General features: G+C 56.9%; 1 protein-coding gene and 1 non-coding gene across 9 annotated transcripts in view; both read left to right on the forward strand.

Annotated features, from left to right (window-relative positions):
• FBF1 (Fas binding factor 1) overlaps positions 1 to 18,748 on the forward strand; it is a 22,189-nt gene extending 3,441 nt beyond the window's left edge. For 4 of the 8 annotated variants that reach the window (XM_029212432.1, XM_029212430.1, XM_029212433.1 and 1 more), the window contains 26 exons: positions 2,030 to 2,123; positions 2,755 to 2,815; positions 3,736 to 3,786; positions 5,612 to 5,753; positions 6,283 to 6,360; positions 6,902 to 7,021; positions 7,344 to 7,482; positions 7,606 to 7,739; positions 8,338 to 8,437; positions 8,707 to 9,141; positions 10,425 to 10,523; positions 10,863 to 10,951; positions 11,121 to 11,179; positions 12,002 to 12,157; positions 12,300 to 12,400; positions 12,528 to 12,734; positions 13,416 to 13,523; positions 13,605 to 13,744; positions 13,828 to 13,946; positions 15,282 to 15,404; positions 15,639 to 15,824; positions 16,273 to 16,449; positions 16,529 to 16,666; positions 16,779 to 16,896; positions 17,239 to 17,348; positions 17,942 to 18,748. In XM_029212432.1, the coding sequence (XP_029068265.1) occupies positions 2,030 to 2,123; positions 2,755 to 2,815; positions 3,736 to 3,786; positions 5,612 to 5,753; positions 6,283 to 6,360; positions 6,902 to 7,021; positions 7,344 to 7,482; positions 7,606 to 7,739; positions 8,338 to 8,437; positions 8,707 to 9,141; positions 10,425 to 10,523; positions 10,863 to 10,951; positions 11,121 to 11,179; positions 12,002 to 12,157; positions 12,300 to 12,400; positions 12,528 to 12,734; positions 13,416 to 13,523; positions 13,605 to 13,744; positions 13,828 to 13,946; positions 15,282 to 15,404; positions 15,639 to 15,824; positions 16,273 to 16,449; positions 16,529 to 16,666; positions 16,779 to 16,896; positions 17,239 to 17,348; positions 17,942 to 18,025 (3,368 nt within the window). In that variant the 3' untranslated portion in view covers positions 18,026 to 18,748. Of the gene's footprint in view, positions 1 to 8; positions 29 to 2,029; positions 2,124 to 2,754; positions 2,816 to 3,735; positions 3,787 to 5,611; positions 5,754 to 6,282; positions 6,361 to 6,901; positions 7,022 to 7,343; positions 7,483 to 7,605; positions 7,740 to 8,337; positions 8,438 to 8,706; positions 9,142 to 10,424; positions 10,524 to 10,862; positions 10,952 to 11,120; positions 11,180 to 12,001; positions 12,158 to 12,299; positions 12,401 to 12,527; positions 12,735 to 13,415; positions 13,524 to 13,604; positions 13,745 to 13,827; positions 13,947 to 15,281; positions 15,405 to 15,638; positions 15,825 to 16,009; positions 16,450 to 16,528; positions 16,667 to 16,778; positions 16,897 to 17,238; positions 17,349 to 17,941 lie in introns of those variants that run through there. The other 4 variants (XM_029212436.1, XM_029212434.1, XM_029212435.1 and 1 more) reach the window with 4 other exon arrangements.
• On the forward strand, positions 14,274 to 14,377 carry LOC114889868. Its single transcript, XR_003792162.1, has one exon. It is a non-coding gene; the product is annotated as a U6 spliceosomal RNA (small nuclear RNA).
• Positions 18,749 to 23,410: the final 4,662 nt, after the last annotated feature.

Genomic DNA, 23,410 nt, shown 5'->3' on the forward strand with positions numbered 1-23,410 from the left:
GTCCTTGGTGACCTCCTGGGAGATGAGAGTAAGTGCCCCTTTGCTGGAATCCCCTGATTTAGGCTTGCTCTTTTTTTTTTTTGAATTGAGATAAAATCCACATAAAGTTCACTTTTTTTTAAAATTAATTTATTTTTGGCTGCGTTTGGTCTTCGTTGCAGCGCACGTGCTTCTCATTGCCGTGGCTTGTCTTTGCTAACAGAGCACGGGCTCTAGGTGTGCGGGCTTCAGTAGCTGTGGCACATGGGCTCAGTAGTTGTGGCTCGCAGGCTCTAGAGCACAGGCTCAGTAGTTGTAGCGCACAGGCTTTGTTGCTCCGTGGCATGTGGGGTCTTCCCGGAGCAGGGCTCAAACCCTAGTCCCCTGCATTGGCAGGCGGATTCTTAACCACTGCACCACCAGGGAAGCCCAAAGTTCACTCTTTTAAAGCGTACAATTCAGTGACATTTAGTATATTCACAGAGTTGTGCAACCATCACCACAGTCGAATTCCAGAACTTTTTCATCACCCCATGAAGAAACTCCATACCATTAGTGTCACTCCTCATTCTCCCCTCCCCCACCCCTAGGCAACCACTTATTGAACTTTCTTTCTCTATGGATTTGCCTAGTCTGGACATTTTACGTGAAATGGAATCATACAGTGTGAGGCTTTTGCATTTGGCTTCTTTCACTTTCCATAATGTTTTTGAGGTCTGTCCGCATTGTAGCATTCCTCTCTTCATTCCTTTCCACGGCTGGACAGTACTATTCCATTGTATGATACATCTCCTCGTTCTGTTTGGTCATTCGTCAGTTGATAGACATTTGGGTGGCTTCCACATTTTGGCTAGGCTATTATGAATAATGCTGTTATGAACCTCCAGGTACAAGTTTTTGTGTGGGCATATGTGTTCAGTTCTTTTGGGTGTGGATTTAGGAGTTGAATTACTGGGGTATATGGTAACGCTACGTTTAACTTTTTGAGGACCCGCCAAACTATTTTCCACAGCGCCTGTATCATTTTACATTCCCACCAGCAGTGTAAGAGGTTTCCAGTTTCTCCACATCCTTGCCAATACTTGTTATTTTCATTTTGATTATAGCCATCTTAGTGGGTGAAAAGTTGCATCTCGTGATTTCCATGGGCATTTCTCTAATGACTAATGTTGCTGAACATGTTTTCATGTGTTTCCTGGCTGTTTATATCTTTGGAGAAAGGTCTATTCGGATCTTTGCCCAGTTTTCTTTTTTTTTAATTTTTATAAATTTATTTTATTTATTTTTGGCTGCGTTGGGTCTTCGTTGCTGGGCGCAGGCTTTTCTCTGATTGCAGTGAGCGGGGGCTACTCTTCATTGCGGTGCGCGGGCTTCTCATTGCGGTGGCTTCTCTTTGTTGTGGAGCACGGGCTCTAGGCGCAGGGGCTTCAGTAGTTGCGGCACGCAGGCTTAGTTGCTCCACAGCATGTGGGATCTTCCTGGACCAGGGCTCGAACCCGTGTCCCCTGCATTGGCAGGCGGATTCTTAACCACTGCGCTACCAGGGAAGCCCAGCCCAGTTTTTAAATTGGGTTATTTATCTTTTTATTGTTGAGTTGTATGAGTTCCTTCTATATTCTGGACATTAGTCCCTTACCCTGTGTGTCTGTGTCTGCTGCACGGAGAAGCAGGGCTTCGGGGTCATGCACAGCTCACCAGGGACAACAAGGCCGAGGTTCCCCGCACCTGGTCCATAAGAACCCACAAAGCACAAGCCCATGGACGATGGCAGTGCCTTGTTGTTCCTGCATTTCCATGGGGCTGCGGTGGCACGGGAGTAGCCTCTTCATTTGGCACCAGTTGGGTTGACTTCCTGCTTGGAAACATACCGCTCCCTCCCCCATTCTGGTTTTTAAGGGACCTTCCTACAGGGCCAGTTTCCTTCCTCCAAAAAGGCCCCTCTTTCAGTAGGAAGGTGTGGGAGACAGCTTGGTGGGGAACTTGCAGTCCTCTTCCCCTTGACTCCAGTTCTCTGTGACCGAATCACATCTTTTGTTTTCTTTTTTCCCAGCGACACCGCCTGAGAAGCCTGTTAAACTAGCTTCACGTGCCAGAGACGCCACAGGTGCAGCTCAGGCGCTCCCTGCCTCAAGGGCTAGAGCAAAGTGAGCACACGGGGCTGGCCTGGGCATCCAAGCCCCGTTTCAGGCCCAATGCTCCTCCCCCCCCCCCCCCCCCCCCCACCACTTTCCACTCGCTGTGGGCCCCACTTGTAGTGCCACCGCCTCCCGGTCCTCCCGTCAGCTCCTGGGCAGTGAAGGAGCCTGGAGGAGTGCGAAGAGAACTGAACTGGAGGTCGGAGGTTCTGGCTTCTAGTCCTACATCGGTTATTTCCTGTGTCAACTTGCGCAATTCCTGAACCTCTCTGAGCCTCAATTTTCTTACCATCAGAATAAGAGGATAGGCCTAGATAGGTGCCTCCCAGATTGTGTCTGTCCTCCTGAGAGTTGCGAGATAGGGAGACACTTTGTGAGCTCTCTGCCCTCCACCTTCATTTTAGCCCAAGCAGTTCTGTTTTTCTCTCTTACCTGTTGTTTTTAAAGGGCTCTACTGCTTTAAAAAAGTTTAAAAATCACTGCATTAGGTGACCTGTGAAATTCCTTTCAGCAACTCTGTTCTTCCAGAGAAGAGTCTATTCAGGTTCACTTGGACTCTTTAAGCCGCTTCTCCTTCCTTAGAATCATCTAGTGCCCGAGGGACCATTCGTGGGTGGGTGCTGACTCTGCCTCTTTGCAGGTCCCTCGTGGAAGATGATGCCTTCAGCACCAGGGCAGGCCTGGCAGGAGCTGATGCTGAGGTGAGCCTGGCGCATTCCCTGCTCCTCACTGACCCTACTTATCCCCAGAGACGGTGAGATGCGTGTTGTGCCAAGGGGCTGCCCACGGAGGTTTAGAAGTCCCTGCGAAGCCAGTTTGTTCTTCAAAGGGCTGCTGGGGCTTCCCTGGTGGCGCAGTGGTTAAGAATCCGCCCGCCAATGCAGGGGACACGGGTTCGAGCCCTGGTCTGGGAAGATCCCACATGCCGCGGAGCAACTCAGCCTGCGAGCCACAGCTACTGAGCCTGCGCTCTAGAGCCTGCGAGCCACAACTACTGAGCCCTCGTGCCACAACTACTGAGCCCATGGGCCACAACTACTGAAGCCCGCGTGCCTAAAGCCCGTGCTCTGCAGCAAGAGAAGCCACCACAATGAGAAGACTGCGTACTGCAACGAAGAGTAGCCCCCGCTCGCTGCAACTAGAGAAAGCCTGTGCACAGCAACGAAGACCCAACACAGCCATAAATAAATGAGTGAATGAATGAATGAATGAATGGCTGCTGAGTGGACCCAAGGCAGCATCCTTTTCCTTTCTACCAGTGAGATGAGCTAGAAAGTAGAGCTCCGAGCAACTGCTTTAGGCTCGATGTTGCCACTTCTAACTGTGCTTCCCATAATAAACTCCACGCTGTCCAATCACGTGGATAGAAAGTAGCCTAATTTGAGTCCTATGATGGCTGTGCACTTACTGCTGGGAGGACCGGAAAGTGGCAGTGCTTTCTGGGTGTCCACAACTGGGCAGGCTTGACTTCCTACAATACCTGAGCCCCAAGTGAGGGCAGGACCCTCCAGTTTATGCCCCCTGACCCAGCTCTGCTCCTGCCCTAACAGAAGCAAGGCAACAAGGGCCCTGAGCTTTGTTGGGCCTTGACTAACATGCCTCGTTACCTCCCATCTTGTAGGTTTCAGACATCTCCGATGCAGACCCGCAGGCTCTGCTCCAGGCCATGAAGGTAAGGAAACAGCTTGCACAATTCGGGGAGCCAGGGACACGGGGTGGGATACTATTTTGTGCCAAGCCTTCATTCTCCCTCTCATTTCTTCTTTTACAATTTGTATTTCTGAGCCCCACCTCATGCAAGAATGGCATTCATGAGCTCTTGCCCTCCCTGCCCCTCTGGGTATAAATCAGTTTTCCTGGTTTATGGAAATTCACCCACCCAGAGACACAGTCACGTCACAGGCCTCTGGGGAAATGGGGCTGCCTCCCCCGGTGAGGAAAGGGGGAGACCGTTTCCCCTAAATCTTGTTCTTTTTTTTTTTTGGCCACACTGCCCTCACCAGGGATTGAACTCGGGCCATGGCAGTGAAAGCCCAGAATCTTAACCACTGGGCCACCAGGGAATTCCCTCCTAAATCTTGTTCTTAATCTTTCTCCAGATTTCTCCTCACATCCCCTGCCAAGTCCCCTTTAGTACAGCTGTCCTCTTGTCAGATCAAGCCCCAAGCTGATCTTTGCAATGGAATTTTAAGACATAAATTCATAAGCACCATCTCATGGGGCTCGGGTGGCCTGGCTGGGGTCTAAAACGTTGAGTGGTCCTGTTTTCTCCCTCCCCTTCTGTCCAGCAGCATCCTCCCGCCTGACCTCCGCTTCATGTCCCTTCTGGTTAACCCATGCTGCCACAGGCCAGGGCTGAGCGCTTGCTTTCAGCCCTGTGGGGCCCTGAAGGGTTGGAGTCTGTTTCCTTCTTGGCTCCAGAATCAGCTTCTTTAACCTCAGTTTGAAGTTGCTCCTCCCCAAGACCCCTGGAAGTGACCCTCGAGTCCTCTGACTAGTCGATAGTGGTGGCTCTGAGTCTCTCATTCCGGAACCACGAGCTGAACCCTCCACCCACTCTGCTTACCTTTGGTTCCGTTATCTTTCCCAACTCACCTTTCTTCTGAATAGTTTTCTCATTCTTTTATTTCCTCACATTTCTGCCAACCGCACTTATCAAAATCGTCATGCTCCCAGTCTGTACCAAGGGCTTGTGGCGACCAGGGAGTCCCCGACCGTCTTCCTCTCCCAGCTTGCTTATGGTGGTTTTTAATGCCCTTACTGTAGACCATTCATTGACCCAGAATAGCATCCTTCTCATACCTCTGCCTCTGTTGTCAGTTTGCTTCCCCTGACCCAGGCAGGCTAAGGAATCCAGATCAAAAAGACATTTTTTTAAAGGCTTTGTATTTTGCAGGCTTCTTCATGCCTCTTTTTTTTTTTTCCTGGCCGAGCTGCTCGGCTTGCGGTATCTTGGTTCTCTGACCAGGGAGCGATTGAACCCGGGCCCCCTGCAGTGGAGGCGCGGAGTCCTAACCACCGGACCACCAGGGAATTCCTGAGATCAAATTTTTCTTGACTTTGGACAGAGGGTTATCTTCTTGCCTCAGGTCCCTTGTCACTCACTGCCCAGTGGTAGTCCCTTGGGGAGTCTTAAACCCCAGGATCCTGCTGTTTCGTTTCTACTGCAAATAGCTTTGACATTTGCTAAGCCTTTGTGAGAAGCTGCTGAAAGCAGGATTTAGGCACCCTCTCATTCTAGCATCAAGGCAGGAGCTGCCGGTGGGGCTGATAGGAGCACCAACCTGAGACCTTTCAGCTTATCTGAGATCGACTACGTTGAGTCTTTGGGCTTTGGCCCTGCCTCTGTCCTTGTTCAGTCCCCCACCCCAAGTCCTCATTTGTTCCATATGGAAGTTGGAGGCAACACCCTCACCAGGCTGCTCAGAGCATGAGGGTGTTTAGCACCTGCTGGCTGAGCACCTGTGGGGATTCCTCCCTCCTCCCTGCTTTTCCAGGATCTGGATGAAATGGATGCTGATCTCTTGGGTCTGAAGAAGTCTAATCTAGCCTCAAGCAAAAGGTCTGCAAAGGGTTCTGGGAAAGAAGAGCAGCCTAGTCCTCTTAAACCTGCTGGTGTGTTAACAGCCAATGAGAAACGTGAGTGAGACATAGGTCCGCCAATCAAGGGACATTTTGGGGATGTGGGAGGTGCTTAGAGGGTAGCTCTCAGCCCTGTGGGTTTTCTCTGCCTGGGATGGAGAGGCCAGGAGCTCATTGTGTGCGTGTGTGTTAGAGTATTTATAGTGGGGGAGGGAGACAAGTTGAGCTTTCCTCCTTCCTACGGCTCTTCCAGTCCCTCTAAGTCCAACACGGCAGCTCCTGGAGAAGCCATTTGAGTTAAATTGGAGAATTTTTTGGTAGCCTGTGCATCTCCCAAACCTATGTCCCTGTTGGAGCAACTTGTGAATAGGGGGCCAGAGGTAGCTTCCAGACCACATTTCCCGGCCAGAAGCCTGTTTGAGAACCGGAGAGGTGTAGACCCATCCCATGGCTGTGTCCACGGCCACAAGCCCTCAGCCTCCAGGTAGAAGTGTGCACCAGCCCAGTGGTCCCAGTCTTGGTCTGGCAGAACGTAGGCCAGGAGAGATCCAGGCCTGTGACCTTGCCTTCTCTTTGCTCCCTGCAGGAGATGCCATTCCCACCAAGAAGCTATCTCCCTCTCCCACCAGCCTTGGGCATCAGTACAAGAAGTTCTCCTTCGAAGGTACCACAGGCCCTGCAGTCACACTTCTGGGGTGCTTCAGTTTTGAGAGTGCAGTAGGCTGGGCGATGCTTACTTGCTTGCCTGAGGCCGGGCCACTGTGTATGTCAGAAGAGGAGCAGAGAGCTCGTGCCGCTGGTTTTGTTCCTTATGAATTCAGGGAGGGACTAATTATGTTCTACTGGCTGGCATGTCTGGGGCACTTATTTGCAAGGACTTTGAAGCCAGGTGTCAAACTGAAGACTTTATAAAGTGTGGGGAAAAGTTCCTTTTCCTTCATGAATGCGTGGAAGTTTTACTTCTCTTCTCATGCCTCAGTGCAGGCCCTGAAGCCCGGGCCACTCTCCCTGCTTCCTCTCCCCTGGCCCAGCCTGGTCTGTGTCCGAGCCCCGCTAACCCAGGCCCCCAGATGCCGAGCGGCTTGTATAGGTATCAGAGCGGCTAGAATTCTCCAGTAGAGCAATAACTCCCCTAGCACAGCACAGCACTTGTTTTCCTGAACGAAGTGTGCAGTCTTCCCTTTGCTTCCCCTTCTGGCCGTGAGACTTGGAAGACCCGTTGGCAGGACTTCTCTCTGATGATGAGGAAGGAATCGCCAAGAAGCTGCCAGGGACGGAGAGTAAAACAGCTTCCGTAAAGAGCCCAGCCCCGGCCAGAGATCAAGGTGGGGTGGGCGTGTTACCCATTCCCGGGGCAGGTGCAGTTGGCTAACTGAACTTTCCGGTGCAGAGCCAGACACCCCACCAGGCAGGGACCACAGGTCTCAGATCCTGGACCAAGAGGTTATCAGTCTCTGGGAACGGGGAGGGGGGATGCATGAGCCCGGGGGTGGGGCTGTGGGAGTGGGGCTGGGGAAGCTGGGTGCTGTGGGCAGACCAGACACTGCCATGCCCGCTCTTCCACCCAAAGGCCAGGGTTGCAGGGAAACGCCCCCCACGTTGCGTCCAGAAGGCTGTGGGCATTGTGCCCTGTGTTCTGTCCCTTAGCGCCCTCTATCCCTCTAACTCCTGGGAACACTCCAGTCCGAAAGAAAGAAGAGTTGCTCTTTGACGATGGGGACGACATCATGGCCACCCTGGGGTTTGGAGACAGCCCCAAAGCAGAGAGGAGGCACACGGGAGACCAGTAAGTGTCCCTGTGAGCGGAGAGTCCCTCCCCGGCCAGGGAAAAGCGAGAGGGAGGGTACAGTGGGGGCCCCCCAGGAGCCCCTTGTGTTCTCATGTACCAGCCCTATGTCCCATCCTGCAGGGAAGGGCCCCTCCCTGCCCGCTCCAAGCTAGATGAGCTGCTGGGTCGGGGCACTGCCGCCAAACTCCTGGTCCGTCCGGGCACCAGGGAGCACAGGGAATTCAAGCTGGACAAGAAGTATCAGCGGCCACAGGGTGAGGAGCTTGTGGGGCAGGGGCGGTGGGGAGTGGACCCCCAGAACAGGATTTTACCACAAGCCATAATAAGAAATAAGCTTTACATCATGACACACATTTAATTATTCATGTTTATTACTGAGACAAAAAATGTCAGGAAATAATAATCACCACATTCAATTTATGTGTTCTTTGACTAATAAATACATTGGTTGCGACTCATTCAATTAGTATTTCCACCTGCTAATAGGCAGCAGCTCACAGTGTGAAAAACACTGCCCTGGACCAGTGTTCCTCTGTTCAGAGCATCGGCCCACGGGCCATCTGTTGAGAATCACGCTCGTGACACGCATGGCTCACCACGCCTCACCTGCAGAGGGTCTGCGGCAGGGCCCGCTGGTACACTCTTAACAGCTCCTGGGTGATGTTTTGTAGGCTGGAGCCTGAGTGTTGACAGACGCCCAGCCCCTCACCCTGCTTTCTCCACAGCAGCTTCCCTATCACTCGTCTTACCCATCAGGCTGCCAGTTCAGCTTTTCTTAAACAAAGAATTCTGCAGCTACAGAAGAAGAGTTTGAGTCCCCCTGCTCTAGATCACAGGTTCCTTCATTCACAGAAAAAGAAGACCCCGGGGGTGACGAGGACTTCACCTTTGGGGCCTATCAGCCCACCGTGGGCTCCTCCGAGGGCCGGCAGTCCCGCCGGCAGTCCGTCAGGTAAGTGGGGCCTGCAAGGAGCTTGGCCTTGGAGGCAGGTTGCCCGCTGGGAAAATGGGCGGAATCCAAGATGTCTTTCATGGGTGTTCATGGTGTTCTACGGACATCACTCAGCTTGCCGCGGCTCTGGCTGTGCAGGGCCCCGGGCATCACGACTTCTTAGCATGGGCCCCATAGTCACCCCCAGCAGTGGAGGGAAAGGCCCGTCAGGGGGCTCTTGGGACAGACTGCTTGCCCTGCCTTAGACCCCTCACTTCTCTGTCTTGAAGTAGGTTCTTTGAAGGCGGCACAGACCCCAAGGGAGAACCAGGCTCCAGACAGAGCACCCCAGCAGCATCCAGCCCTACCCAGCCCAGGAGGGGAGGTGCTGACTGGCTGGGCCTCAAGGACGAAGGCCTGGACCTGCTCCCTTCCTCCCCGACCAGGGAGGCTTGGAGGGGCCCCCCTCCCGCCAGCCAGCATTCTGCTCCCAGCCACCACTCTGCCCCGGCTGGGCTGCCCTCCTTGGGGGCACAGCCACCAACCGAGGGTACCGGTTCTCCTGCCAAAGGCAGCCAGCCTTCCCAGCCAGGAGCGTCTGGGAAGAAGGAGGAGGACTGGCTGAGCCATGCCCTGTCTCAGAAGAAGTCCCAAGGTCTGTCCGGAGAGGAGCACGACGCAGCCTGTAAGGGCCAGCACTCGGTAGGGGCGCTGCCTTCCGACAGGTAGGGGCTTGGGCTGCTGTCCCTTTAATTTTCTTTTTTTTTAATATTTATTTATTTGGCTGTGCTGGGTATTAGCTGCAGCACGCGGGATCTTTGTTGCCACGTTCGGAATCTTCGTTGAGGCGTGTGGGATCTTTTTTAGTTGCAGCACGCGGACTCTTAGTTGCGGCAAGTCGGATCTAGTTCTCTGACCAGGAATCAAACCCACTCCCCCCTGCATTGGGAGCGCGGAGTCTTAGCCACTGTGCCACCAACGAAGTCCCAGGGCTGCTGTCTCTAGTGGAAGGAGGACCCTGCTGTCTCGGTGCCTCAGTCGGGAGTGCCCGTAGCGTGCCTCAGAGCAGAGCACCGCCTCTCGGCCGTGCTTCTCCCTTTCTTTAGGTGATGGGGAGAGTGTCTAGCTCCCTGCCTTTGCTCAGGTGAAAGCACAGGGGAGCTGGGGGGCTGCCGACGCTCACTCCCTGACTGCTGTGGGGACAGGTGCTGACCTGATCGGGCAGGAGACCGAGGGCGCCCTTATGGCAAACACACAGCCATCCCGGTGCCTCTGAGCAGGGGCTCTGTCCACAGCGCCCTCGGGCTGGCAGGACACCCGGTGTCCAACTGCCCTGCTGACCGAGCTAAGGCAGGCAATGCGTGTGCGTGTTGGACCCACTCGCGCTCCTGGGGAGTGTTCGAGAAGGGGAGGCCGTGGAATGTGAACGGCCCTGAGGGGCTGGCGAGGCCAGGACTGTCCAGAGGAAGCAGCAGGATGCTCTGCGGCTGGAGCGAAGGGGAGGCAAGGCGGGGCGCTCGTGTGACAGGCCAGGGATGTCACCCAGCCCTGGGGTTGGGGTGAATGAGGAGGGCGGTTTGGACCTGGACCTGAAACCGAGGTGACCCCGAGAGCCGAGAAGCAAGGGGGAGCACCAGACAGGAGAAGCGAGGAGCCCAAAGGGTGCTGGAGCTGGCGGGAGGGTGAGTGAGCAGGCCCTCCGCCGAAGCTGAGGGAGCCGCGCGGACCGGCGCACGGCCTTGCTGCCCGTAACAGGCCCATGGTCGCTCCTGGGACATCATCAGGTGGTCCCAGTGAGCGCTGAGGCCAGGACGGGCTACGGAAGGCCAGGCGCTCAGACTTGGGAGGAGAATTACCAAGATGGGATGGTTAGGAACAGGAGGAAGGCTGAGGGGAGGCGGGAAGAGGGGCGGCCACACAGCTTCACTAGTGGGCTTTGTCCCAGCCTGTCTTGGTCCAGCCTAACCCAGACCTTCTGCCTCCTTCACTTTAACATTTACTTCCTCAGCCAGCCTGCTGCCGGCACCCAAGGGCTCGAGCCAGCAGCCGCCGGGGGGACCCCAGGCACGGCAGCGCAGAGGCCGCCTGCCCGGCCTGCCACCTCAGGGTACATTCATGGCAGGGCTGTGGGTAGGGGAGGTGCGGCGGGGTGGCCCGAGCCCCCTTCCCTAGAGCGGCGGACGGCTGTGCTGGGCTCCACGTGGTCAGCGTGGCGTGTGGTATCCCAGACCACGTAGCAGGCCCACGGAGTAAGGGGCCGGAAGCTGGGTCCCCGTCCCCTTTTCCCAGCTGAGACCTCACTCTTAGTAAACTACCAGCCTCCAGGCCTTTGCAGTCAGTGACTTGAACCTGACATTTTCCTTTCCTGCTGGGCCAACCCTCCCCTGCTCCCGGCGTCCTACACAGAAGGCTCTTCAGCTTGCCACCCCCATTCCTGTGTCCTCAGGTCCCCCGTGACTTGGAACCCCGCTGCCTTGGCCCTCCATGCGGGTGACCCAAATAGGGGAACAGCCCCTGGAGATTGCTCCGGCACTGGTTTGTGTTCTGCTTTGTTCGAGGGGTGTAACTCTGGGTAGAGGAGAGACACTGAGAGCTTCCTTCGGGGGCCCTGGCAGACAAATGAAGCTGGGCTCTCCCGAGCACACACCCAGCCCGCGGGGCCTCCCTGCACCCCCTGCTCATTTCTCTGCTGTTGATTTTTCAGAGCCTGCAATTGGTTTCCCAAGCTCCCAGGAAGCCCCAGGGCTCTCTGTGCCTGTCCAGGTAGGGAGGGTGAACCAACAGGTGTAGGTTTCGGGCCCATGGAACAATTCTCACGTGCTCAGAGGCAACACCTGCCAAACCTGACAAGCCGCTGGGAGGCATGCATCGTGCTATCAGCTAGCTCCCCCGGCGCTCCCCGCCAAGCACTTTCCGAGCCACTCCCGGGCAGGTTTGGGTGCGGATTTGCCAGCATCAGTAGAGAAGTGAGGTGGCACCCAGGTGGGGGCAGCTGGGAATGCTCTAATCAGAAAGCAGGGCCGCAGGTGTCCTGATGCTCTGTCTAGAAAGCCTCCTCCATCCTTGCCATCCTCCCACTGCACCGCCTCTGTTTCCCAGGTGCAGCGCCGCCAGTGACCCTCAGGCCTGAGGAGGCCTAGCCCCACGGGGGCACCTCCCGGGTAACCCGGAAGTGCCTTTGAGGTGGTGGGTGGTGGGCAGCCTTCGGGAACCAGAACGGCTGTCTGCGTTGGGGCTTCAGGCCTGACAGAAAGGGCCAGGGTCATAACCTTTTGTTGTAGCCAAGGCTCTGCTGGGACTCGGCTGTTTATCCAGGGATCTGGAACGCTTTCTGGGAGGATGCTGTTCTGAGGGCGGAAGGGAGACTCATCTTCCCCAACGAGACCTGCGAGGGGAGGGGCAGTGACCACTTGACTCTCCCGGGCCTCATCCTTGGCCTCTCGGTGTCATGACCTTGTCCCCGTCTACAGCCACAGATCAGACACAGGGCCTGGGAGGTCCAGTGAGTGAGGGCCAGAGGTGGGTGAGCTCAGCTGAGTCCCTGTCCCCTACCTGACAGGGAACATCCCTCCCCTTCTCCTCCAGTCCCTGCTCCCAGAGTTCCTGGCCTGGAGCCTGCTGCCCGGCTCCGAGTACCAGCAGCAGCTCCTGGCGGCACCGGCTCAGCTTCAGAGGGGCACTGCCGAGCTCCAGGCCCACCTCCTGCAGAGCCAGGCCCGGCTGGCGGAGCTCGAGGCCCAGGTGCGGGGCAGAGGGGCAGCCGGCTCCGGGGGCAGGGCTGAAGTGGGAGCGGGCCACGTGACGGCCGGACGGCTTCCCCAGGCGGTCTGAGGGACCCTGCCCCCCACAACACACACACCCCGTCCCTCCCGCCGTCTCCCAGGTGCGGAAGCTCGAGCTGGAGCGGACGCAGCACCTGCTGTTGCTGGAAAGTTTGCAGCAGAGGCACCAGGCAGACCTGGAGCTCATCGACAGCGCCCACAGGTACCCCCCGCTCCTCCGGCCCGGACTTCCAGTGGCTCATGGCCGGCCCCAGCTCCCGTGCTCTGAGAGGCCCTTCGGGTGGCCGCTGGCACCTCCTGAGCCCCGCGATTGGGTGTGCTGTTGGCAGGAGCCGAGTCAAGGTGCTAGAAACATCGTACCAGCAACGGGAAGAGCGGCTGCGGAGAGAGAACGAGGAGCTGTGTGCCCAGTATCTGTTGCGCTGCCAGGAGGCTGAGCAGGCCCGCGCCGAGCTCACAGCCCAGCACCAGCGGCGCTTGGCGGCCACCGTGCAGGAGAAGGACCAGGAGATGGAGCGGCTCCGGGAGCTGCAGCGGTGAGGGGGAGGCCCGGGGGCGGGGGGCTGCCTGCAAGGGTGGCCAGGGGAAGCCAATTGCTGTGAGACCCAAAGCCATGGGCTCAGCAGCCTCTGGACCGAGGCTCGACCCCTTCCATTCTGGGAAAGGACCTAAGCCGAGCTCACTGCCGCATCACCCCACCAGTGGGGACCCATCACTCCTACAGAGTGGGGAGGGCATACCAGCAGGGCCCAAGGTCACTAGCTGTTTGGGCAGGGCCTGGCAGCAGCAAGCAGCCCAAGGGCTAACTCAGCACCAGTGAACCCACTCACCGGCCCCACTTCTCGAGCCTAGTAACTAGTTGGCCCTGGAAAAGGTCGTGCCTGGCACGTTGATCTGGTTACCTTTCTAGATGAGAGCAAAACTGAGAAAAAGCACGTGAGGGAGTTGGCCGACGGGGGCAGAGCCAGCCTTTTCACACGGCTCAGACTGGCCAGACACAAAAGGGCTGTCGGCACACCTGTCGAGTGTCCTTTGCTGCATAACAAGGAATCTGCCCCCAGAGAGTGGATGTGGCACTGAGGCAGCAAGACAGATAAGGCAGAGGAGCCGGGGAAAGTGAGGCAGTGCCCGGACATGGGGAGGAGAGGCCCACGGAACATGGAGCACCCGGAGGCAGGCCCCTCCCACGCAGAGCCGCCCTCCCCACTGTCCCCCAGGGCCTCCATCCTGGAGATGCGCAAGGACCACGAGGAGCAGCTGCAGCGGCTGAAGCTGCTGAAGGACCGGGAGATCGATGCCGTCACCAGCGCCACCTCCCATACGCGGTAGGCGCGCCATCCAGGCCCTGCCCGCCTGGCGCGGCCCTGCTGGGCTCCACAGGCCGCCGTGACCTGAGCCCCCCGCAGGTCCCTGAATGGCATCATCGAGCAGATGGAGAAGTTCTCCAGCAGCCTGCACGAGCTGTCCTCCCGCGTGGAGGCCTCGCACCTCAGCACTGCCCAGGAGCGGGAGCTGGGGATCCGGCAGCGAGACGAGCAGCTCCGAGGTACCACAGGCCACACGTGCCTCTCTCCTGTCCCCCGTGGTGGGAAGGTGGGCGGGCAGTGAGTGCCCTGTGGCCGCCCCCAGCGCTGCAGGAGAGGCTGAGCCGGCAGCAGCGGGACATGGAGGAGGAGCGGAGCCGGCTGCAGGAGGTCATCGGGAAGATGGAGGCGCGCCTGGGCGAGCAGAGCCGGCTGCTGGAGCAGGTGGGGCGCGTCCTCCTGCCGCAGGGCCTGTCTCCCCCGGGCACCCAGGGGATGGCAGCTGTACTCTGACCTCACCTCCTGGGCCTCAGGACTCTCCTCTGGAATGTCTCTCCTGCCCTTTCCTGCCTCTGCAGGGGCTCCCACCTCCCCACCTCCAGAAGCACCCCAGGCCTACCCCATCCAGCTCCTACCTGCTCATCAGGGATGCCTGGGACTTTCGGAGAAGTGCTCTTGCCTTCTGAGCTGTAACAGATAACGTATTTAAACTCCCTACGTATCTTCCAGGTATAAGAGTGAGCTTCGTTCTTTAGAAAATCATGGCTTTTCGTGCTCGCTTCAGCAGCACATGTACTAAAACTGGCACAACACAGAGAAGATTAACATGGCCCTGCGCAAGGATGACGCAAATTCGTGAGGTGTTCCATGTTTTAATAAGCGTGCTTAAACAGTTGGCTGTACTTATGGGGACTTCCCTGGCAGTCCAGGGGTTAGGACTCCATGCTTTCACTGCAGGGGGCCCGGGTTCAATCCCTGGTCAGAAAACTAAGATCCCACAAGCTGGGCAGCACAGCAAAAAAAAAAAATTAAAATAAAACAATTGGCTGTACTTATGAAAAAACTCAAATTGACCCCTACCTTATGCCAAACAAAAAAGCAATCCCTGATGGAATTGATCCAATAAATATTTGATGAATTCAGAAATAATAATAATACCTTTTCCTTTTCTGTACAAGGTTATAAGGGGATACATCTCATTGAAAAAATTAAAATAACAGGCAACAATAAAGAAAATAAAAATTACCCCCTAGCCAGAGATAGCCATTGATGACATCACATATATCCTGTAGACATATCAGTACGTAGACACAGATGTTTTTACATCGTGAACCACATTTATTCAGCCCTTCATTCGGTGCTGTATTCAGTGCCTGCCTCGGGCCAGGCTTGTATGTGGCCCGAGTCCCCTGGCATACGGTGTCATGCCCACCCTGGTGCTCTTTCCCTGTTGGATAACAAGAGACAGGCGGGCAGTGCTGTAGTTGGCGATTCAGGGAGCAGGGATGTTGCTGTTCTTTGGCCCTTTGGAGCCGCAAGGTGCCTCTCTCAGCAGCGGTTCCCGAGCCATCAGCCTCAGCACAGTTAATCCCAGCAGCTGGGCCCCAGCAGGCCTCAGGCTCCTTCCCATTTTCACCGCTCAGGAAAGGATGTGTTTGTGGGAGAAGCCAGAGGAGGGCGGTTTGCACGGCTCCCCAGGGCATGTTCTGGCCTGAATGGGGGCAGGCAGAGCATCCAGGGGGGCACGAGCCCTCAGCCCTGACCCTGCCCGCCCCGCAGGAACGCTGGCGGGTGAACGCCGAGCAGTCCAAGGCCGAGTCCGCGCAGCGTGCTCTGGAGGAGCAGAGGAAGGTGGTGGCCCAGCAGATGGCCGTGGAGCGGGAGGAGATGGAGAGGGCCAGGGTGAGCCCGGCCACAGCGCGTTCAGCTCCGTCCCTGCCACTGCACCCAGGGATGCTCACCTGTGCCCTCACGCCCTCGCCCCAGAGTGCCTGCGCCCAGGGATGCTCACCTGTGCCCTCACGCCCTCGCCCCAGAGTGCCTGCGCCCAGGGACGCTCACCTGTGCCCTCACGCCCTCGCCCCAGAGTGTCTGTGCCCAGGGATGCTCACCTGTGCCCTCACGCCCTCGCCCCAGAGTGCCCTGCTGGAGGAGCAGAAGTCCGTCATGCACAAATGTGGGGAGGAGCGGCGGCGCCTGGCAGCCGAGTGGGCTGAGTTCTGTGCACAGCAGAAGCTGAGTAAGGAGCGGGCCGAGCGTGCGGTGGAGCGGGCGCTGCAGGTGGACACCCAGCGGGAGGGCACCCTCGTCAGCCTGGCCAAGGTAAGACCCAGAGCCTCCCCAGACAGCGGGAAGCCCAGGCAACCCTGCCCCTCTCCCCACCCCGGGGCCTCACAGCCCCTCCGTCAGGACGTGTCAGCTTAGCAAAGAGCGCAGCGGTAACAGGAGTATAGGAATTAAAACAACAGTCATCGTAATAACTACTTCCTTTTATCGTATCATCGCAGGTACTTTCTACACATTTGCTCATTAACTCCTCATCACGTTCCTGTGACTTAGATATTCTAGAAATCGGATTCCCGAGAAGTTGAGCGCGGGGGCGAGGGGCTGCAGCGGGGCTTGGCCCCAGGTCTCCCACCACCTCCTCCCAGAGTCAGGGCGCAGCTGAGCCACAGCCATGAGGCAGGGCGGCCGGCAGGTCCTCGGAACCCTGAGCAGAGCCCAGTTCAGCTCCGGGGAGGAGGCTGCAGAGAGGCTTTGCTGTCTCCAGGATCAGGCAGAGCTGAAGCTCAGGGCAAGTGAGCTCCGGGCCAAAGAGGACCAGCTGGCGGCCGAGAGGGAGGCTCTGGAACAGGAGCGCCGGGAGCTGCGGCTGGAGAAGGAGAGGGTCGGCGCCGCCGCCCAGCACATCAGGCTGCGCGCTGAGGAGGTGGAGAGCATGAGCCAGGTGCCCAGCGGCTCAGCCCCTGGGTGTGGGCAGTGCACCCACCCCGCCAGCCCAGCTGACCCAGGCGGCCTCCCCACAGGTGGCCTCGCAGAAGTACGAGGAGGGGGAGCGGGCCCTGCGTGAGGCCCGGCAGGTGCAGGCGGAGCAGCAGGCCCGGCTGCAGCTGGTGCAGCGGCAGCAGGAGCAGCTGCGGCAGCAGGAGCGGCACGTGCACCAGGCAAGGCTCTTCCTGCCTCCCGCTCCCCCCGCTCCCAGGGCATCCCTACCCCCACCCCTGCCCCCAGACTTCCGCCCTCACAGCTGTGTCCTCTCTGGGGGGACGGGGACAGGAGAATCTGAGTCTGGCCCAGCAGCGGCTGCAGCTGGATCGTATCCGACAGGACCTGCCCTCCGGGCCCGTAGGGCTGCTCTCCAGGGCCCAGGGCTCGGCAGCCTCTGGCCTGAGTGGTAAGTGGCTGCAGGAGGGTGGGACATTGGCTCGGCCAGCCCACTGGGCAGGGCAGGGCCAGCAACACCCTGCCCACGCCTCCTGTGTGCTCAGGTTAGGGGGCAGCTGGGTTTTAAAGTCATCTTGGGTTTTTTGTTTGTTTATTTCTGGCTGCGTTGGGTCTTCGGGCTTTCTCTAGTTGCGCGAGCGGGGGCTACTCTTCGTCGCGGTGCACGGGCTTCTCATTGCGGTGGCTTCTCTTGTTGCGGAGCACGGGCTCTAGGCACGCGGGCTTCGGTAGTTGTGGCTCAGGGGCTCAGGAGCGCTGCAGTCCCTGACTCCGTCCTCCTTGGCCTTTACAGCCATCGTGGCTCCTGTCCCCCCGGCTCCTCAGTGCAGCCAGCTGGCAGCCGGCCTGGGCCCCTCGCACCTCTACGCCAAGCTGGTGCTGCTGAAACACACAGCTGAGCAGGTGAGCTTCCCAGAGCAGATGCCGCCCCGGCCCAGGCCCACCCACTCCCCCTGGACTTAGGGCTCCTCGTGTTCACACTGGGGACAAGCAGCTCAGGCAGAGGCAGGAGGGAGTACAGCCTGGCCCCGGGGAGGGCTGAGCCCACCCCCTGGAGGAGAGCAGCAGCGCGGACTGCTTAGAGGACACATCTCAGAGATGCTCACCGCGTCACTGATGGAGCATTTCCTACATGCCAGGCTCTGTGCCGTGCCTGATAAGCTTGTACCCTCCCACAGCCCTACCAGGCAGGTCATGTTATTGTCTCCAGTTTACAGACAGGCTTAGAGGCATGAAGTCACGTGCGAACACGTGGCCCCACTGGGCGTGAGCGCTGGTGTCTCACTCCAGTGCGTGTGCTCGTTCCCTGCCCCACCCCCACTGACTCCCAGAGCCAGGCTGAGCTAGGATGCGAGTGAGAAGGGCCCCGAGGGAGGGCTGCTCGGCTGGCACCCAGGGTCCAGCTCACTCTCAGTCCAGCAACCCAGCGTCCCTGTGCACAGAAACGGGACAGGAGGGAACCAGAGGGTGGCTGCTCACTCAGCCCTGCCTTTCAGGACCGTGACTTCCTGGAGAACGAACAGTTCTTCCTGGAGACCCTGAAGAAAGCCTCCTACAACATGACGTCGCATTCAGCCTGAAGGCCCCACTGCCTCCTCAGCAGACGCCTGACTCTAGAACCGTCCCACTGCCCACTGGCCTCCAGTGCCGAGCAGGGGGGTCAGGGAGAGCCCTGCAACGCCCAGGGCCTTATTACAGCTCTTCCTGTGGACAGGGTGCCAGCGCGTTCTTTCCGACACTCCGGCCCGTGCGGAGGCAGGCAGGCGCCCCCGTGCCTCTCAGACTCCCCAGGAGGCAGCAGCCTCTGGGGACACGCGAGGCTGAGGACATCTCAGCCCCACGACACCGTCAGCGACGGCGTCGGTGCTCCAGCCCCGCAGACGTCCGGCTCAGGGCCCAGCGTCTGACTGGGCTCTGTGGGCCCCTCGGCCCCTCAGCCCCTCAGCCCATCGATGGTCTGGGGATCTTTTCGCCTGGGCCTCTTCTGAGGCGGGGGGTCTTCTCGACTCCCTTGCCACAAGGAGTCTGCTGCCCTCCCTGCCTGAGAGGCCGGCAGAGGGAGCGCCGGGTCTCCTCCCTGATGGGGACGTAGAGTCAGGCCGCAAATTTTCAAGAGCCTTCTAGCCTCCTGGCCGAGGGGGTGGGAGGTGCTGCAGGGGCAGGAAGGGCGCTGTGCCCAGCGGCTTTTACCTCACAGACTGACCTGCCCTTGGAACTCAGCCAGCCCTTCCTGCTCCCAAGCTGGCGCACAAAGCCCCCGCCTCGTTCCCAGCTGCCGGGACAGCGGACTCACCGGCACAGACGCTGGCCTCATCGGCTTCTTCTAATGCGCTCCGCAGAGGCAAAGAGGGGGCTGCGGGTGACAGTGGGGTGTGGGGAGGGACAGAAGGCTTTTCTCCATGCTGTTCACTTGCCACAAAACCCCGGCCAGTGGGAACAAAGATGACAGAGCAAGAGCCCCTGCCTTGGAGGATACAGAGCGCCGAGGACCATGAGGGGCCGCACCCCGGCTGCTGTCCCGGGTGGGGGGCTCCGCCCTTCTCCACGTGTGGGCAGAGGGCCAAGGCCAGCCAGAGGGGTGCCAGGAGAGGGGTGGGAGGATTGGTAGTTGTCTCCTGCAGACCCAAGGACTCAACTAACAAAATCACAATTAACCTCTAGAGCGGCTTCTCTCACCTCCCATCAGAGGGGACCGTCTGGGGAGCAGGAAGGTGGTGGAGGAGAGGGTAGTGCCGAGTGGGGTGTGAGCAGGCACAGGTGCATCTCTGCTCTTTTAGAGCAGCTTGCAGAGGGAGCTCATTTATATACAGCCTCTTGGACCCACTAAATTGCTATGTTCTTCTGTTTTTTTTTTTTTTTTTGGCCGTGAGGCTTGTGGGATCTTAGTTCCCCAACCAGGGATTGAACCCGGGCCCTCAGCAGTGAAAGCTCAGAGTCCTAACCACTGGACCGCCAGGGAATTCCCTAAATTGCAGTATTCTTAATGATTGGATTCTTAGAATCTGCCATGGCTCATCAGAGTTTGAACCTATTTCTTGGAAATGTTTGCTCTGTAGGGCTGTCATTTGCTGTAATAACTCTCCAGCCCCATACTCCCCTGGCTGGACCACAAGCAGGAGAAGGGTGTGATTATCACCCCTACTTCGCAGATGAAGGGACTGAGACTCAGAGGTTCAATAATCTGCCGAAGGTGACGCAGCAAACAGCAGAACCTGGATTTGAGTTCTGCTTGGACAGATTCCAAAGCCCCAGGCGCTCAGCCACATCACTGCCGGCTACTTCTAGAAAAGCGCGCTGCACACGGTGCTTCTGTGAAGTAGAAGATCCCCAAGCCGCTGCTTGGGGTGGTGCCCACACAGAGGAGGGAAGCATTCGTGTCCCATTAGAAGCCTTGTTGAAGCTTGGAATTCAATCTTCTCAACACACACTTAATGAATTCCCACCTGTGTGAAGGGCCAGAGGTAGGTCTAAGGTTGGGCACAGCCTGGGAGCAGCTGGCATTTAAGCAGTCACCTGACAGATATGTGGGCAATCACAGGCACGTATTGGGGGAGGGTGCAGGGAGACCCAACAGGAATGAGTTTAGAATTAGGGGGCAGGTCGACGAGGCTCTGTTTACCTTGTTAAAGTTTGAATTTTTATCTTCAGGCCAATGGGTATTCATTGAAGCGTTTGTTGTTTTTTTTGTTTGTTTTCGCAGTACGTGGGCCTCTCACTGTTGTGGCCTCTCCCATTGCGGAGCACAGGCTCTGGACGCGCAGGCTCAGCGGCCATGGCTCACTCCGCGGCATGTGGGATCTTCCCGGACCGGGGCACAAACCCGCGTCCCCTGCATCGGCAGGCGGACTCTCAACCACTGCGCCACCAGGAAAGCCCCACTGAAGGGTTTTAAACAGGGTGGAACCATCTTTGTGTTTTAGAAAAAGTACTGTGGCTTTGGGTGGAGAACAGACCAACAGGACTGGGGCAAGAGTGGGGGCAGGGAAGCGGGCAGAAGGCTGTCTGCCGTGGTATAGGGGAGACGGGACAGCACAGCACCGGGCGTGGCACTGAGGGACCTGGTGCCTGACATGCAGGCAGGGTCAGGAAGGAAGATGTGTCGAGGACGACCCCAGGTTGCTGTCTTGGGCAACTGGGTGCCCATGGAACAGCCAAGTAGACACGTTCCACGGGCACTTAGTTACGGTGACACGTTACCCAGTGCCTGTAACTGCTCTGGATCCCTGTCACTGGCGTTGAGGTGTGGCAGGTGGCTTACACACCCCGTTTTCATTAACGTTCTCCCATGCCACAGGTGGGAGACGGCTGCACACAGGAGTGAGTGTTAACGTATCTGCTGATCTTTCTTTTCCCTTCAAAATTATAAACAACTCCTCAAGGTCATAAACCCAGATGTTCCCTGTAGAAAGAGAAATATTGGTGGAAAGTAATGATGATCAAAGACACTGGCTGGGCTAATACTTCCAGTTTCAAGAGTTATTCATGTTTATTATTTGCCTCAAGTTGATACCAGTGGGAATCCCTGCTAGGCCTTTCAAACAGTTAAAATCCCAGCAAGCCCCATTCTTAGAGGGTTCTAGGACAGCGAGAGAACAGGAGTGTTTTTCAAAAGTAAGGAATAATGGACAAATAACAGCCATCTGGTTGACTAGCAAGCCCTGTGCCTCTGCCCCGGAGGTCCCATGAGTCTTCATCTCTAGAGGAGCAGGCTGGGGTGGGGGTGGGTTTAGAGGCATGTAGAAGGGGATTCAGAAACAAAAGAAGATAAAATAGCAAAGGAGGCCAGATTCAAACACACGCAGGACATCAAGAATATAGGAACCCCTGTGCTCCTCCTGGCCTGAGGCACAGTCCTGGTCTGCTCACAACCTTCAGCTCTGCTCTTCCATCAGCAGAATTTCACAAATTAATAAGCAGTGCCTCCAGGAACTTCCCTGGGGGTCCAGTGGTTAAGACTCCGCGCTTCCACTGCAGGGGGTACGAGTTAGATCCCCGGTCGGTTGGGGAACTAAGATCCCACATGCCACGCGGCGCGGCCAAAAAAATAAAATAAGTAACATCTGAATAAAATGAAAATATTAAAAATAAGCAATGACTGGGTCTTACGGGCCTTAACATACAGTAGCTGTGCATTGATGGGTGAATTGGCAGTGACAGTGAGTTTAGCTGTTTGGCTGCTGTTTATGAAAACCAAATTCAAGGTGTGGCCACTTCCTGCTGAATTAAGAGACCCCCCCCCCTCCCCACTCATGCCATTTCAGTGTGAATGTGAGGGTCAAGCTTCTGCTAGTACCAGAGCAACTGAATGGGTCAGCAGCCCTGGTTGAGACATCAGGGAAGGCTTCCTGGAGGGACCACTTCACGGGGTCTAGGAGGTAGCCAAGCAACAGGGGGAAAGGTAAGGAGTGCAAGGCAGAAGTAACAGCATGTGCAAAAGTCCGGTGCCAGGGGGAGAAAAGTGCTAAGTAAGTGAAAAATGTGAAACCGAGTCCCTGTAAGACCATGTTCCCTTACCGAGTTTATGATTATTCTCTCTATCCAAAACTTTATTCCCTTTCTTATCCCCTCTGATCTCAATTCTGTGCTAACTGAACAGTAATCAACCAGAGTCAGATGACTAAAACTGCTGCTGTTGATAACATCGTTAATGTACTAAAATTGCTATTATTATAGATATCTCCATTCATGTGCAAACTCAGGCCGTTTCTCCAGGGCAAGATGAGCTCACAGACCCCCAAGCCATGGACTACCTGGCCAGAGAGTCGTAAACCAGAAACATCCTGATTCCCAAAACTTTGATTAAGAAATGTATGGACTTCCCTGGTGGTCCAGTGGTTAAGACTTCGCCTTCCAATGCAGGAGGTGCAGGTTCCATCCCCTGGTCAGGGAGCTAAGATCCCAAATGCCTTGCAGTCAAAAACCAAAACATAAAACAGAAGCAATATTGTAACAAATTCAATAAAGACTTTAAAAGTGGTCCATATTAAAAAAAAATGTCAAAAAATGATGATTAACCCCAGCTTCCTTTTTCCTCCCCTAAAAAAACCCCCACAAAACAAAACTCAAAGACCAAGTTGGGGTGGATCTGAGGTTTGTCTCCCACTCCCTTGCTTGGTGCCCTGCAATAAATCTACTCCGCTGCAGATCCAGTGTCAAGAGTCTGGCTTTCTGCATCACAGGCACAAGAGCCCTTTGCTGGGTTACAAAAGGTTGGTGTCACGGAAGCTTGAATTCCAGGACAGAGGGACCAGAGCAGAAGCGGGTCCAGATCACCAGGGGTACCAAGTTTCATCTTGTTAGAACTGAATCCCTAGAACAACACAACCCTGAAAAGGTTTAGGCAAAGGCAAACACTTGGAGGTGATCAAAAGCTAACACATATCCCACAGTTAAGCGCTTTATATATGTTAATTCATATTTAATCCTTCTAACAATCCTATGAGGTAAGCACTATTACTACGTGTTTTTTTTTTTCCAAATGAGGAAACTGCAAGGGCGACAGTAAGGTCACAATCTGGAATCTGAACCCAAGTAGGAGGACTCCTGAATCCCTGCTCGCAACCCCTTCCCCTGCCCGTGCTGCCGGGGGTGCTCAGGATGCCGCCTTCAGGGACTGGGTGACCCTTGAGAGAGAGCAGCCCCCAGAGCCCCGCAAAGCGCCTACCTCGTTGAGCCGAGGTGGCTGCGGGCCCGGCCGACCGTCCCCAGTCTGTGCTGCCCCCTGGTGGCTGGACGCGGGAAGGGGTCCGGACCGCTCGCAGCTCCGCCTCGCCGTTCACCGGTCACTTCCGGAGCCGGGGCGCCCGAGGTCCGCAGCCACCTCCCGGAGGGAGGAGCTCGGGGATCCCAGGAAGTAAGACTCCTGGGCCAAGGAGGGGGCGTGGCTCCTATGATGCTGGGGCGGGGCCTGAGGGCGGGGCTTCCGCCGTGCGCTCAGGCGCTGCTGCGGCCGCCTCTTTCGGGTC

This window comes from Monodon monoceros, unplaced genomic scaffold, assembly GCF_005190385.1.
Source record: "Monodon monoceros isolate NGI ecotype Baffin Bay Population unplaced genomic scaffold, NGI_Narwhal_1 Super_Scaffold_9, whole genome shotgun sequence".
Lineage (NCBI taxonomy): Eukaryota > Metazoa > Chordata > Mammalia > Artiodactyla > Monodontidae > Monodon > Monodon monoceros.